We start from the raw sequence: 16,438 nt of genomic DNA, 5'->3' as shown, positions 1-16,438 counted from the left end.
GAGCTAAGATGTATTAAGCATTATGGAAATACAATGGGAACTTGATAAGTTAGTCCTTGACAAGATAATGTGTTGTTCAATCAATACATGAAGTGTAGAAGACAACTAGATGAATCTAAGAGTTGAAACAATTCGTAAGAATAAGCTTGACCGAGTATCAGTATTGCACGGTCAATGAAGGAGTTGAAGTAAAGGACTAAGGAACTTAAGTAGAAATCAAATAACATAGTTCAAGTTGAGTGCTAGTTATTGCTGAGAAAATATATGAAGAAGCGCAGTCGTGACTAAGTGTAATAATGGTCAAGTGAGATAGTATAGTGATTGTTGAGTTACACAGTGAGCTAAAGAACACAATGATTGTCGAGTGACAATAAAACTTACAATTTGAGAAAGATTTGATTTTGAGGCTGACACAGTTAGAATTTTGAATTAGTCAAAGTTTGTGAAAAATAAAGATTGATGAGTTGACATATTTAATGCATGAGGAGAGTTTGTTATATGATCAAATGGAAGGATTTGATCAGAATTTTCTAGAATAAGAAGGAGAACAAAAAGGTCAAAGAATTTGATGAATATGACCTAACCCTAAGATGAGCAGTGATATTTTAAGCAACACAAGATCAAAATTGCCTATTTAAGGATGCATAAGGAATGAATTTCAAGGTTGGTTCATTGTTGATTGTCTATCTTAAGGAGAAGTTGTGGAGAGTTGAACATCAAAGGTGAAGTGTGAAGACTTTGTGAAGTGTGATTGCTTGAGGAGATGCCAAGCATATCACTAATGGAGATGTCAATGGAGGCCAATAAATGAACTAGTAGATGAGTGAATGGAGATCTGAATTTGCAAAGTGAGTTTTACTTTACAGATCAAACCTATTGCTAAATTCTAACCATTGTATCAGTCTAAAATCCTTTAGTCAAGGTTAAGCTAACAATAATTTTATAAATCCTTTAATCAAAGTGACATTCTAATGGAATGTTCCAAAGTCCTCTAACAAAGCCACTCCTAACATGGTGATTAAATCCTTTAAAATGGTCACATATAACAGTGTTTTGTATAACCTTTAATAAGGTTGGTTCTTAACTAAGTTCACTTCATAAGAGTGAAAAAATGGTAGCATATTACTTGGTGGTTTTTTCCAAATTGGGTTTTCACGTTAAATCATAGTGTCAAAGTGTTATTTTCATGTGTGGATGTTATTATTTTGCATGCTATATTTTTTAGTAGTTTATTTATTGGCAGACGACACATATAGAGACATAGAGATAAGATATTACATGAAATGTTAAATTGTTGAAGTTATGCTATAAAGACTGAGTGAGTATTTGAGATTGATTAATTTGTATGAAGTGATTAAAAGTCAAATTGGTACATCTGGACCTAAGGATAACTAATTCAGCTCCATCTTAGTTATTCTCAATCATTATAACAATTGGTATTAAAGAATTGGTCATTGTCAGGAAAGTTTGAGGGGACTCAAGCCAAAGATCAATATGTACAAGAGAGAGCTACCTAAGTTGAACACGGAAAAAATCCCGACATGGTAAAGGCTGATGAGATTGCACTTATTTGGTATTGGAGATTCCAAATCTTACTACTTGGACAATGAATACATTGAGGTGCCTAGACATTTGATAGTTGAACAAATGAAAGAGAAGCAAGAGCACAACCAAATGATGATTGAACTTTCAACAACCCTCAATTATGGAAAATTTGATAATGTGATAGAATGCACTACAACTAAGCAAATGTAGGACAAGTTGGCAAAAATCCATGGTGGAGACAAGAATGTGTTGAGAGCTAAGGCGGAAAGCTTAAGAGGAAAATTTGATAACATGGAATAGAGGAAGGTGAGAATATTGCACAGTATTGTAGTTGAATGGCTAAGGAGCGGACAAAATGACTATATATTATAATTTATTAATTATTTAAAAATTATAAAATAATTATATTTAAATTTTAATAGTAATAAATAAATATCTAATTACAACCATTTGATCAACTGAATAGACACTTCCATTGAATTTAATATAATTTATACACTTCCATTGAATTTAATATAATTTATAAAATTTGTCCCTGTGTGCACATCTATATTTGTTCAAGTCAATTTAGAGTTAATAGATTATACTCAAAATTTAATCTGAATTAAAATACACGCAGAATTATTTTTTTATCAGCATAATTGAACCATAATCCACGATAATTTCATTTATAAAACATGATAAATCATAATATACATAATCATCACGAGTAAAAGCAAAAATGTCTTATCAGATGTCAAAAATAACTAATCAGCATAGCTATATGAGCTAAATTAATGACAAGAGTCAAACCATGTAACACTCAAATAAAAGAACTTTGTGACACTAACAACCATTGCGTAGCCAGTCAAATGACTAATACCCTAAGCAGAATTTGAAATGGACTGATCCTCCCCATCAACAGCAGCGTCAATGGCCAATGGCACCGTTTTAACCTAGCCATGATCAAGACATATCCAGTTAAAAGATCTTCACTCGATTCCTATTAAGTTTTGGGAAGTTCATTAATGGAGTTTTTCAACACTTACCAGGTTACGGTACTTGAGGATGTAAAACATCTCCAAATAGCCTCGGGTCTCTCTTCTTTCGAGCTTTGATACGTACTTCCAAAACCCGTAAACCCCAGCCAGAGTCATCAATCTATCCGCATAAATCTGCCATGTATACCTGCAACAGAAATACTCACAAAATCAGTTGAAATCAACGATGACTGATGAAGGAAAAATATGGCTAAACCCTCTCTTGCCACAGATTTTTCCCAGTAAAGTTCAAATTGATGAGGCCAAATCATAAACCCCAACTAGACCAATACTTGGTCACACTCCACTAAGGACCCCAATGAAACAGTTTGTCCCTGTTCTTAAACTCTAGAACAAAAACAGAGGAGCTTAACATGTCTGCAGATCATACAAACTAAAATTGAAAATTATGTTTCTTATTCTTACATAGTTAACACAAATTCTTTTTAAGTTAAAATAACTTCGAAGCCTACATCCCAAATGTCGATCATCTATACATTTACTAAAAATTACATTTGCAATACTTGTCTGTCAAGTCATTTTCTTGATGATCCAGAAAAAGTAAGAATGCTGAACAATTAATTTGTGGAAATGGCATTAAAATTATTTGCGAAAAATCATAAGCCCTGAACTGACCTTTCATTGATGCGCTTTAGACCTGCGTCAGAGATCCCATCCCAGTGACTGGGATCTGTCTTGCACTTCTCAAAGAAGTCAGCAATCTTTTCACTTGATGATTCCCCATGATATGGATCGATGTGGAATCCAGAAACTCCATCAACAATTATCTCAGCAGGGCCTCCATTGCTTGTAGCAAATGTTGAAAGACCACATGTCATGGCCTCAACAACAGTCAGTCCAAAAGCTTCATACAGTGCAGGCTGGGGCATAGAACAAACCAAAAAAGAACATTACAAAATGATAAATAAAATCTTGGTGTGCATTTAAATAGACACTAGAATTTCAAACTGCAATCTTGGGAGTTGGGGTCCTGATTTTGATTCAAGATTAAACAAAATCCGAACACTAACCTGTACAAAGGCACCCCTTGTGTCACAAATATAGCGATACAGCTCACCATTTCGCACCCTATTCTTTTGAGCAATTAGCCAACGAAACTGCCCACTCAAGTTATACTCGTTCATAAGGTTGTGCATTTTCTCAATTTCAGCAATTTCTTCTCCGTCTCTTGACTTTGATGCATCAACATTACCCGCAACAACGACAAGATTGACCAGCTCTCTCAAGCGCTTGTTCTTGGCAAACCATTCAACTAGTCCCGTCATGTTTTTCATCCGATCAAGTCTTGCCATAGAGAATATGATAGGTTTCTTCTTGTCGCTCAATACACCTCTGAACAGAGCAGAGACAACAATCTCTCAGCAAAAAAGAAATTCTTGATTAATTAGTCTCTTCTCAAGAGTAATTAGAAGACAATATCTATTCTTGCAATGAACAAACATTGCAGGCACATGAGTTTCAAATGAATTAATTTTTCCTTTCAAGCAAAAGAAACTGTTACTTTGAAATTCCTTTTAATAATACCTAGCAAACAAATACTTAGGAAACCAGTGTAAATTGTTAAACTTATATAGAAGCCAAACATCATCTGCTAGAATTGCTTTCAACCTTTTATATTGAAGTGGGAGCTATAAGAGAAAAGGACATATTAGAGAACTGCTTGGTGGATTTTCCTTGATGTCAAAAACTAAAGCTTCGGAGACATAAAATGAGAGGCTTTCATTCAAAACAAAAACCACTACAGGCAAAGAGGAAGACTGGTTGTAGAGTCAGAAACTAGCACTGCAGAAACAATCATGAAAGGTGAAAACTATCTTGCAGACATTTCAACACAACTTTTTATAGAGGAAACATGGCAGGACAGCATAAATCCTGAATATAGAGTGTCACTTACACATGCTCCGCTGTCTGTTCAGGACTGAATAGGAGTTCTTCAATGGTGCCATGCAAAGCAGTAAGGCGGTGCTGCTTGTCTGTGTATGGAAAATAAATATGCATGTCTGCTCCAGGAGAAACAATGTTGAATTTAGGATCAAAAACATCAATTCCATGAACCACATGGTAAAGACCAGGAAGAGTGAAAGCGGTGTAGCTTTCATATTGTCCAACAGTGTCCTTGCTGCACAACAAAGTGACACATCCATGTTAAGCACCTGATCTAGCAGCCAAAAGTTCTCAAATAACCATAATTTCTAATAATCTTGAGAAAACGATTCTTGACTTCCCCATTTTGCATTACTTAGAATCTCTCCTGTACTAAAAGTAATTTAAATATCTACATCTACAAACATTTTTTATATGTTTCTACATTTGTCATTTGACTTATACATCATGTTTTGAAGACCATATTGCATTCACCATATTTGAGAAATAATGCACCATCATTAATTGTGCAAAAGACGCCTAAGCTTGTAGAGAAAACTCGGATGAATCTCATGAAAAGAAAAAACATGAACTAAGAAACCCTTAACAAAAGTATGAAGACTGCCATACCTTCCCGCAATCTCTTGGTATGTGCTTGCAATAATGAAATCAGCATGGTTCATTGCAATGAGATCAGCAGTGAACTGACAGGAGAAATGATGCTTCTTTTCGAAGTTTTTCCAATATATGTCAGAATCTGGGTATTTTGTCTTCTCCAAAGCATGAGCAATATTGCACTGGCAAGACACAAATGATCTCAAATTTGAGAGTGTTTGTGGGCAAGTCAAAGAAAATATTAATTCTGTCACAAAACACATACAGACGGATAATGGCCAGAGTAAATACCTGAGTAATTCCTTGTTTATGTGCAATCAGAGATGCCACTAAATTTCCATCGCTGTAGTTACCGATAATCAGATCAGGTGCACCATGTAGCTCTGAAGTTATTTCATTATATGCATCCTAAATCAACACAGGGGAAGTTAGTTAGTCCATGTGTATTGAAGCAACAAAAACAATAAATATATATTTGTGTATCATGAGCTTTTTCCTTCATTTAATGAGTTTTATTTCAGAAATAAGTCCGTTTCACCTTCTATTGCTCATTGAACTATAGCATTTAAGACTATTGCCTTTTTCAGAAATTATAAAAAATTGATATGTTCATGTACACCTCGAGCATGCCAACAATTATTTTGCCAATTTCAACATTCACAAGCATTGTACCTCGGCAAAGGTTTCCAAGTAAGGCCAGACATCAAATCGAGATACCCATCGATGCAAAATTCCCTTATCAGTTCTGAAAGGTACCCTGAGTATCCATGAATGTTTTAACCCACTAATTTTCTCAATTCGCTGGTTCCATGTGGTTCCATGCGCTTCCGGAATCAGGCGAGTCACCTTAAGCAGTTAAACACGTCAGAAGCAACGTGAAAACACAGCTTTAAAAATCAAATTTAAGGTAATAGAAATAAAGAACAATTCTTGAATAACCCACATACAACATTAACATAAGCAGTTCTCACACAGATTTTATGCTCAGGAAAAGCAGCTCACCCATAAATATGCAATTGTAACCTGTAAAGTACTCCAACAAAGCTAAGAATATCCACATAGGAGGTCAAAGCTAATATGAATATAGGAAACCTGAGTGCACGCATGAGAGAAATACTTTACCACAAGAATCTTAGGTTCGATGGCCAACCCTTGTTGTTTATTCTCAGTAACATCTCATTCTCTAAGGCACGGACTTGATCAAGGATATATACCATCTACAGAGAAAAAATTAATTATGAGAACATTCTGTTTTTCCTAGGATTATAATTTATAATGAATAGTATCCCCTTAATCTCATGCTAATCAGAACTGTCTGTAAAAGTCCAACTATTAAATGGAAACAATGCTGAGTGCTGATAACATAGTTACGAATTTCAATAAATAGAGAACATCTTTTCTTATAGAGTTTTAGTATACTTAAAAAATCAAAATACCTGTCCACCAGTATCTGGCATTCTCAGAACACCTGCTTGACCAAAATAGCCATGAGGTGAAAGGATCACAATATTGAAGAACATTGGAATTCTGCCTAGAAACTTTTCTAAGGTTGTTGGATCAGGCGCCCAAATAAAACTCAAAAGAAAATAAATCATATCCATGATGTTAATTATTGTTAGTTGGACAGTTGTTATTTCTGACCCGGAAATAGCAGCACTATTTATGGGTAGCTTGGACAGCTGTTCGTCCTTATCTATGAATAGCGGTTGTATTTATGGGTAGTTTGGACAGCTGTTTGTCCACTTGCCAAAAATTAGTAAATGGTTATTATTTACTAATTTTAGTGATTCCTTTTGGACACTTTGCAACCAATTCTATTATTGGCTGTCGAGTTCTCTTAATCTCAGTCGTTGGTTAGATTTAATCTCGGTCGTTGGTTTACCAACAGGAGTAGTATAGAAAGGGGTCATTGGGTCATTTGGAGTAGAAGCTTTGATAAAGCAGTTTGCAGTGTTAGCAAACAATCTTGCAGTGTTAGCAAGGGCACATGGTATCAGAGCGTAGATAGTGAGCCTTCTAGCTATCAGGAAGCTGCAGAACATCAGGTATGGCGAGATGCTATGGTTGAGGAATATTCTTCAATAATGCAGAATGATGTGTGGGAGGTAGTACCTAGACCAACAGATAGGGCTGTAGTTGGATCACACTGGATCTATAAGATAAAGCACGGTGCATATGGTAGCATCGAGAAATACAAGGCTAGGTTCGTGGCAAAGGGGTTCTCTCAGAAGGAGGGAATAGACTATGACGAGACATTTGCTCCAGTTGCTAGGTATACTTCTATACGAGCTGTAATCTCACTTGCAACACAGATGGGATGGCAAATCCATCAAATGGATGTCAAGACAGCATTCCTCAATGGTGAGTTGAAGGAGGAGGTATACATAGAACAACCAGAAGGCTTTGTAGCACACAGAAAAGAGACCCACGTGTGCAGATTGAAGAAAGCATTGTACGGACTCAAGCAGGGTCCTAGAGCATGGTATGAGCGCATTGATACATACTTGCAGAAAATGGGCTTTGTGAAGAGTGAAGCAGATGCTAACCTCTACTACTTGATGGTTAGGGGTGAGATTCTCATTCTTGTTATTTATGTGGACGACCTATTTCTTATAGGTTCACTAGGGCTCATAGTGGATTGCAAGAGGAACCTTGCAGAAGAGTTCGAGATGAAGGATTTAGGACTTATGCACTACTTTCTAGGCATGGAAGTGTGGCAGACAGATGGGGAGATTTTCCTTGGTCAAGGGAAATATTGCATTGAAATCTTAAAAAAATTCGGGATGGAGGATTGCAAAGCCATGTCTACACCCATGATCACGAATTGGAGGAAGGTAGATACAACTAAGGAGAAGGATGTAGATCCCACTTTATATAGACAGTTGATTGATTCGCTTATGTATTTGGTCAACACTAGACCAGATATAGCATTTGCAGTAAACTCTCTTAGTCAGTTCATGGTTGAACCAAAGAGAATGCATTGAATAGCGGCTAAGCATGTGCTACGTTACTTGCGTGGTACAGTCGAGTATGGGATCAGATATGTTTGAGGTGAAGGTATCAGGTTGATAAGCTATACTGATGCAGATTGGGCAGGAAGTACAACGGACAAAAGGAGCACTTCAGGATGTTTCAGCTTGGGATCAAGAGTTGTATCTTGGTTCAGCAGGAAGCAGAAGTTTGTGGCTCTAAGTTCAGCAAAAGCAAAATACATAGCAGCTAGCATGGCGACATGTGAATCTATATGGCTTCGGAAGTTGTTAGTAGCCTTGTTTGGTCAGAAGGTTGAGACTACTGTGATACATTATGACAATCAGAGTTGCATCAAGTTGTCTGAGAATCCAGTGTTTTATGATAGGTCTAAACATATAGATATCAGATATCACTTCATCAGAGATTGTGTACAAAGGGGAGTTGTTCGACTACAATACATACCTACAGATGAGCAGGTAGCAGACATTCTGACGAAGGCTTTGGGAAAGACCAAATTTATCTTCTTCAGAGATAAGATGGGTGTCATGCAGAACAGCTTCCTCGCTAAGAGCGAGTGTTAATTATTGTTAGTTGGACAGTTGTTATTTCTGACCCGGAACTAGCAGCACTATTTATGGGTAGCTTGGACAGCTGTTCGTCCTTATCTATGAATAGCGGTTGTATTTATGGGTGGTTTGGACAGCTGTTTGTCCACTTGCCAAAAATTAGTAAATGGTTATTATTTACTAATTTTAGTGATTCCTTTTGGACACTTTGCAACCAATTCTATTATTGGCTGTCAAGTTGTCTTAATCTTAGCCGTTGGTTAGATTTAATCTCAGTCGTTGGTTTACCAACAAGAGTAGTATAGAAAGGGGTCATTGGGTCATTTGGAGTAGAAGCTTTGGTGAAGCAGTTTGCAGTGTTAGCAAACAGTCTTGCAGTGTTAGCAAGGGCACAGTGAGAAGCTTTGGTGAAGCAGTTTGCAGTGTTAGCAAACAGTCTTGCAGTGTTAGCAAGGGCACAGTGAGAAGCTTTGGTGAAGCAATTTGCAATGTTAGCAAACAGTCTTGCAGTGTTAGCAAGGGCACAGTGAGAAGCTTTTGGAGAAGCAGTTTGCAGTGTTAGCAAACAGTCTTGCAGTGTTAGCAAGGGCACAGTGAATGAAGCTTTGGTGAAGCAGTTTGCAGTGTTAGCAAATAGTCTTGCAGTGTTAGCAAGGGCACAGTGAGAAGCTTTTAGAGAAGCAGTTTGCAGTGTTAGCAAATAGTCTTGCAATGTTAGCAAGGGCACAGTGAATGAAGCTTTGGTGAAGCAGTTTGCAGTGTTAGCAAACAATCTTGTAGTGTTAGCAAGGGCACAGTGAGAAGCTTTGGTGAAGCAGTTTGCAGTGTTAGCAAACAGTCTTGCAGTGTTAGCAAGGGCACAGTGAGAAGCTTTGGTGAAGCAGTTTGCAGTGTTAGCAAACAGTCTTGCAATGTTAGCAAGGGCATAGTGAGAAGCTTTGGTGAAGCAGTTTGCAGTGTTAGTAAACAGTCTTGCAGTGTTAGCAAAGGCACAGTGAGAAGCTTTTGGAGAAGCAGTTTGCAGTGTTAGCAAATAGTCTTGCAGTGTTAGCAAGGGCACAGTGAATGAAGCTTTGGTGAAGCAGTTTGCAGTGTTAGCAAACAGTCTTGCAGTGTTAGCAAGGGCGCAGTGAATGAAGCTTTGGTGAAGCAGTTTGCAGTGTTAGCAAACAGTCTTGCAGTGTTAGCAAGGGCACAGTGAGAAGCTTTGGTGAAGCAGTTTGCAGTGTTAGCAAACAGTCTTGCAGTGTTAGCAAGGGCACAGTGTGAAGTTTTGGTGAAGTAGTTTGCAGTGTTAGCAAACAGTCTTGCAGTGTTAGCAAGGGCACAGTGAGAAGCTTTGGTGAAGCAGTTTGCAGTGTTAGCAAGGGCACAGTGAGGAGCTTTGGTGAAGCAGTTTGCAGTGTTAGCAAACAGTCTTGCAGTGTTAGCAAGGGCACAGTGAGGAGCTTTGGTGAAGCAGTTTGCAGTGTTAGCAAACAGTCTTGCAGTGTTAGCAAGGGCACAGTGAGGAGCTTTGGTGAAGCAGTTTGCAGTGTTAGCAAACAGTCTTGCAGTGTTAGGAAGGGCGCAGTGTTAGCGCAGGAATAGCAGTGGGGAATATCAGCGGAATAAATTAGGAGATTGTCGGAGTTCTGCCAGTGAGAGGCAAAGAATTTTGTATCTCTTGATTTGCTGAAGTTTAATATAATTTCTCATCTGTAGAACTGGTTTTCCCTTAGGGGTTTTTCCAGGGACAATTTGTCCAAAAATATTGTGTTCATTGTGTTGCGCATTTCTTTCCGTATTTTATAAGTGAAGTTGCAGTTGTGTTATTTTGCGATATTAGCTAGGAATTAATTTTCAGCAGCTTAATAATCGTTTATGATAGGAGATTAATAATCAGCTAATTTTTGGCAAGTGGACAAACAGCTGTCCAAACCACCCATAAATACAACCGCTATTCATAGATAAGGACGAACAGCTGTTCAAGCTACCCATAAATAGTGCTGCTATTTCCGGGTCAGAAATAACAACTGTCCAACTAACAATAATTAACACATGACACGTTCTGCATTGTTCCCCCAGCCTTTTTCCAATCCAATTTCTTGAAATCTGCCCAAATCAGCCATTCGGAATCAAATGAAGATAGAATTTATTTTTCAAATGCTTGTATACTTAATCTTGTTTACTCATACATTGCATTTGCTTCAAATCAATTTTCCCTCAAGGAATCAATACTAAGATTAGAAGACTTTTTCCAAACCAGAAGTTGCTAACGTTCAAGGAAAAAGAGCCACATGTTTTACTCACAGCACAGTGCTGTGTACAAAAATAAAAATATTGGAGGTTGAACTTACATGTTCTCAAATTCTGCATATGGTGTATCCTTAGGGATCTCGTTAAGATATGCCAAAGCCTTTGACAAGGAAGAACGTAGCATGAGCAAACTCTCTATTTTTTCATTAAGCATGAGCGCCTGCAAATTAAAAGGTGCAGGTTACAACTTGTCCTTGAACTGTCTTTGGACCAAATTGAAAAGGACATAAATGACAAACATCCAGTGCCCGTGATGCAAAATTACATCTCAGAATTTACTGTGTCGATCTTACAACATTGAAGCTTCAAATGGCATTCTTTGAAATGTCTTCCTTATAATTTCAAAATCAAAATGAAGGACAGTTCCTCTAATATTATGTAGGATGTCTGTGTATTCTAATATGGATGTGCTTACATGTGATCTGACTATCATCAGTGAGAAACTTTGAGTAATTAAAAAATATAGCATAAGACTAAATAATAAAATCATCTTCCAGATGAACCTTTTCCAATTGTAATTTGATTCAAATTATATAGGTTTTGTTGCAGCCTGGAGTCCAAATTAGTAACAGATTTCATACCAGATCAACAAATCTTCATTTGGCTTTTCTAGATTGCAACGAGATAATGACACCAGATGTGTGCATGTTAGTGTGATATAAACCAGTAGAAAATAACAAACCTGTCCCCGGTAGCTGTGTTGTCTGAGGAAATCCAGCAATGGCTGCATGCTTTCCTCATCACGGAATAGTCTCGAGGACAAGTGTTGGTTCAGAAATTGAGCTCCACAGCCAATAGAGGATGGACAAGTTGGACGAGGAAAAGATGCATTGAAGGGCTCCAAGTCTAGCTCCATTACATACTTGTCCTTGACTCTGGAAAAAATTACTTGCCAATTTAGATGATGAGAGAAATCGTTGAATATCTACCAACATATAATGATGCAAGAAAAACACCCTGTAATTATATATTTTTGCTCTTGTAGGAATACTATCCTTGTATACCCCAATTTGACAATTATATGAATTTTTACATGGGCTCAAAATATTTACTGCCTCCATCTTCTGTGTTTTGTAATGAAAGAAAGAATGTTAAAGGGTATCTTAAAAGGACACATAAACAGAGAGCATAGTGGTGGAGTAAACATTAAAATACAGTAATCTTCTTGTAGGACAACACTCTTCATTAATTTTTGGACATAGAGCTTCCATCGACTTACTACGTGACAAATATTGAGAGCCTATTACCTTCCATTGACAAGGTGTTCCTTGAATTCCAAATATTCGGACACCGAAAGCTGTTCAACCACAAGTTCGTCAACATTGATACGAACGTACTCACAAAAACCAGGCCTTAGCCGTACTGCCAAGGCAACCCATGGAGGAAAAATGATGGCTTCCTGCACCATATTTCAATTTTTTTCATAATCAAACAACAGTTGCATTGATTTTGATGTGCAATGCTTGAGATAAGACAGTCATGCTTATAATGCTCTAAACAATGAAAAGGGTTCACACCTGTGTGGATCTCAGCATATCTCCAAACACTCCATCTCTCAGCTTTTTGTTTCCATCACTTTCTCCTTCAACTTTTTCTAGCCCATCCAGCAGGTGATGACGCTGCAGGATCTTCCTTCCTTGAGCCACATATCTGGAGCAAATAAAAGAAAAAAGAATCAGAACGCTGTTCTTGTTTTCTATAACGATTTTTTTAGGGGTCTCCGTATGTTCACATTTAGGAAACAAGCACGTCAGCACACCATCTAGCTGACAGTGCCATCACAAACTCATACAAGTAGAAAGCTGTGGTGTGTTGACCTGCCCACAAAAGAAATAGAAATGTAGAATAGTTCCACCATAAACTGCTTTAAAATGCATTAACTGTTATCTTTCCCTCTAATCCATGCCCCATACGGCTGCTTATCTCTAATTTTCTGTTTAATTTTAAGGAGCGAAAGTGTTCTCATGCATGTTTTGAGGGACAGGAAAAGGATAAAACGGAATCTTCAGCTATTTGAGTGAGCAGTGACTGCTTAAGAAATGAAAATAAGCATTGAAAAAAATGGGGGGGCTGGAAATAAGCAGGGACTGCTAGTTGGAAAAAGTAACACAATTTGTTTTCCCTCTGTTTATTTGTCTCTAATTTTTTCTCCAAATCATTTTTTATTACTGATTTTATTTTAAAATAGTTTTAAAGATATTTGCTAAGAAAATAGAAAGATATAATTTATAAGCATGAGGACAACAGCTCTATAAACAACGACTAAAAATATGGAGCAGCGATTGCTAACTACTAAAATAAACCTGGCAGTCGTATGGGGACATGTCCTAATTACGGCCCAAAACAACCTTGTACCTGCCCACACACATACCAAAATAGATCACCATGAATGCCAATAGCTGTTAGTTTTTCTCCATTTCTTAGTTTTCTTGATTGTTGATTGGTTCATTTGTGCACAAACTACTATAACGGCTATTGGGGGGTCTTAGCAAAGGTATTGGGCAAACGTTTTAAAATGACACTTTTAGACCACCTCACTCTCTACGAGTTCTACAAAGAGCTCCGTAAATGTGGGAAAGCTCAAAGGTTAGCTTTATGCTCGTCACTCACTAAGGTTCACTGAAAAAATTGGCAAATCTCAACATACAAATTAGGAATTGTAGGTGTACAAAGTTAACCTGGGTGGCTATAGGTCATTTCCCCTACTCATCTAGACTTCTCAGAACTAGTTGATCTATAAAATGTGTTAAAAAAATTTAAAGAAAAATATGAAATCATTAAGATATTAATAAATATGTTTTTTTTCCAACATAGAAAAGTACTTTAGATATGCCAATACGTATCAAGGTTGTAAGAGACATGAGATGCCAAGATGGGATTACTTGCGAACCCATGTATGGTTATTTTTTCAAAATAGGAGACAAGGCACTTTGGATATATTAATATATTTTAATATAAAATTTAATATTTTTTAGAAAATTTGAAAATATAATTACATTGAGTTTTATGAGAAAAGTGATATAGTTTATTGTCAAACATTCTCTTTGAGGTTTCAAACTGGCTAGTGATTAAAGAAAGAGACCTAATAGTGTCGGCTTCATGTACTTAGAAATTCTAATCTATAAGTCGAGATTTGCCGACTTTTTTACTGAACCTTCATAGGTGACTAAAGAGCTTAAGGCTAATGTTTAGGTGTTTCCGTATTTCTGAAGCTCTTTGTAGAAGTCGAAAAATGTCATTCCAAAATGTTATGTTCACCCTCTAGTCACAAAAAAACGATAGTATTTTGTGCACAAATTGACCAATCAGCAACAAAGAAAGCTAAAAAAAATGATCAACTATTAGTACATTTGTGATAGGTTGTTAGTACACGTGTTATCAATTTTTTGGGACTCTTTAAAAGTGATAATTGGGGGTGATTGTTAAGACTCTTCAAAAAGTGATAATTGGGAGTGATTGTTAAGTATCTCCTATCAGTCATTGGATACAACCCTACTATTCCCCTACATAGATGATTAGTGATTACATATTGAAATAGGCTTCACTATGTCCTTAACTATAATGTTCTCTACTAAATATTTGGTATTTAGACAATGAAAATATGTTAAAGAAATAAAATTATAAACATTTATAAGTTATCTAGAAAAATCATATAAACATAAAAATTTCAAAGATGAAATGAGTTTTCTACACTTCTATAAATTACTCTTAGACATTTTAGATTAGATTGTGTATCTTTCTCAATCTTATTCGGCCATCATAAAAAAAATGAAATGTGAAATAATAATTTAAAAAAAAAAGAAATATTTAAAAAGAATTTCTTGATATTTTTCATTGTTAAATTACTAGTAAAAGATAGCAAAAGAAAAAGACAAAATTAATAAGTTGACATAAATAAAATAACGAAGAAAATTTTTTAATTAGTAAAAAGGGGGAAAAAAACGAGAATAAGAAATGAGAGGGAAAAAAGAGTAAAAACACAAGGAAGAAACTCCCCTATTTCACTAAGAATAAAGTCAAAGACTGAATTATTTGAATCTCAACTGTCAACACTAAAAGGCAAAAAATCTCACCATTTCATGAAAAGGTGGTACTACTAAGTGTAGAAAATATCAACGAGGAACCTCTTAGAGTACCAAATATTGGAAAAAATTAATTAGGTAGCATTATTTAGAAAATTACAGAATGTAACCAACGTGACAAACCCTAAAACTTTCCGTCATGTGCAAAAAGAAAACTACGATTACGGTAAGCGCCCTCTTTGTCCTCGTGTAATGCCATAAGAATGACAAGTGGAAGACCCATAGGGTTCGTTTGGCGAGCGGAATTGGAATACGAAGTAAAATAGGAATACGTACTCCAATTTTGGCCCAAAAAAGGGATTTTGCAATTCCACCCAGATAGGTGTTATTGGAATATGTATTCCTATTCCACTTTTTTGTATTTTAGAAAACATAAATTTTGGAGTCTGCAAATTCCAATCAAATATTGGTTGAACCAAACGGAGAATAGGAATACGTAGCCCCATTTTCTATTCTAAAATACGTATTCCTATTCCGCTCTCCAAACGGACCCATAGATCCCACCATTAAGACCAGAAACTCAAAACATAGAAATTCAACTATGAACGTTCAACCCCCCAAGCCTGTTCCTTCACTCCATAGCTGCACATCACAAATCCCACAGAGACAACGGCCAAGCTGCGCTCCTCAAATATTCCCATAATCCTGACGAGATACCCATGAAGGGATAAATTATAACATATAATAATAGGTGAAGAAACTCGGTGAAACTCGAACAAAAGAACATCCTACAACGGGTTAGTCAATTTGTATTTTGGAAAAAGAACAGATTCCCGAAAGCTTAATAGGCTGACAATAGTGTTGAGAGACATTTCAAATTAAGTTTTGTAACACCCCATTAGGATCAGCAATTCTGTTGACCGTAATAGGAATGAATGTAAAACGCAATACAAAATTTAAAGATAATTAATCTCAAGGCCAGAGTAGGATACTGGACAGCACTGAGAAGGACACCTGTGTTTAAAGAAATTTTTTAAGGTGAACAGCATAAAAGAATTTTTTCGAAAGATCAAGATTTTTCAAGAGAGCCATTTTATGCAGATCCATAACAAAAAGAACAACCTGAAGAAATGGCAACAGACTAAATAAGGAATATTATGTTGGTCCTTAGACTTATGATCTCATAAACATCATTAAAATTTCAATCATTCATTCATCATAGGGCGCCACTCAAATTACTTAAAATTTCAATCATTCATTCATCATAAGGCGCCACTCAAATTACTAAATGTACAGAAAATATTGACTAGTTTCTAGAAAACTATAAGAAACTTTGCATCAAGACCTGGCCATAAACTTAGTTAGACATGAGAGAAAACAGAGCAAGTAGAACAACGCCATGACAAAAAAGAAAACAGCAGTCAAAACATTTACCGTGAGAACAGAGAAACCATTTCATTGCGGTTCTCGATCAGCATGTCCTCAACACGGTCGCTCGTGCTCCGTCTCGCAAGGC

At 36.5% G+C, this 16,438-nt stretch overlaps 1 protein-coding gene across 2 annotated transcripts; it reads right to left on the bottom strand.

The window, feature by feature from the left end:
• Positions 1 to 2,186: 2,186 nt before the first annotated feature.
• LOC149572619 (sucrose synthase 3-like) lies at positions 2,187 to 12,815 on the bottom strand. Of its 2 annotated transcripts, none has more exons than XM_089813737.1 (12): positions 12,693 to 12,815; positions 12,418 to 12,550; positions 12,148 to 12,299; positions 11,583 to 11,775; positions 5,736 to 5,909; positions 5,355 to 5,471; positions 5,079 to 5,245; positions 4,480 to 4,704; positions 3,596 to 3,917; positions 3,201 to 3,445; positions 2,574 to 2,712; positions 2,187 to 2,480 (listed from the first exon to the last, which is right to left on the bottom strand). In XM_089813737.1, the coding sequence occupies exons 2-12, from the start codon at positions 12,433 to 12,435 to the stop codon at positions 2,409 to 2,411; spliced, it is 1,824 nt and encodes a 607-aa protein (XP_089669863.1). In that variant the 5' UTR covers positions 12,436 to 12,550; positions 12,693 to 12,815; the 3' UTR covers positions 2,187 to 2,408. The 2 variants fall into 2 exon arrangements, with proteins under 2 accessions (XP_089669863.1, XP_089669862.1); XM_089813736.1 differs by having other exon boundaries at positions 12,718 to 12,808.
• Between the last annotated feature and the right edge of the window lie 3,623 nt (positions 12,816 to 16,438).

This window comes from Cupressus sempervirens, chromosome 2 (assembly GCF_028749045.1).
Source record: "Cupressus sempervirens isolate cs-2001-9-10 chromosome 2, ASM2874904v1, whole genome shotgun sequence".
In the NCBI taxonomy this organism is placed as follows: domain Eukaryota; kingdom Viridiplantae; phylum Streptophyta; class Pinopsida; order Cupressales; family Cupressaceae; genus Cupressus; species Cupressus sempervirens.
The sequence above is the reverse complement of the archived record's forward strand: the minus strand, read 5'-3'. Positions and strand labels throughout refer to the sequence as shown.

Coding starts and splice junctions, on each gene's coding strand:
- LOC149572619 (XM_089813736.1), bottom strand. CDS start 12,758: ATGGTGGAACTATTCTACATTTCTATTTCTTTTGTGGGCAG. Junction 3,918..4,479: donor GAACAGACAGCGGAGCATGT/GTAAGTGACACT, acceptor TGCTCTGTTCAG/AGGTGTATTGAGCGACAAGA. Junction 2,713..3,200: donor CTAAAGCGCATCAATGAAAG/GTCAGTTCAGGG, acceptor TTTCTGTTGCAG/GTATACATGGCAGATTTATG.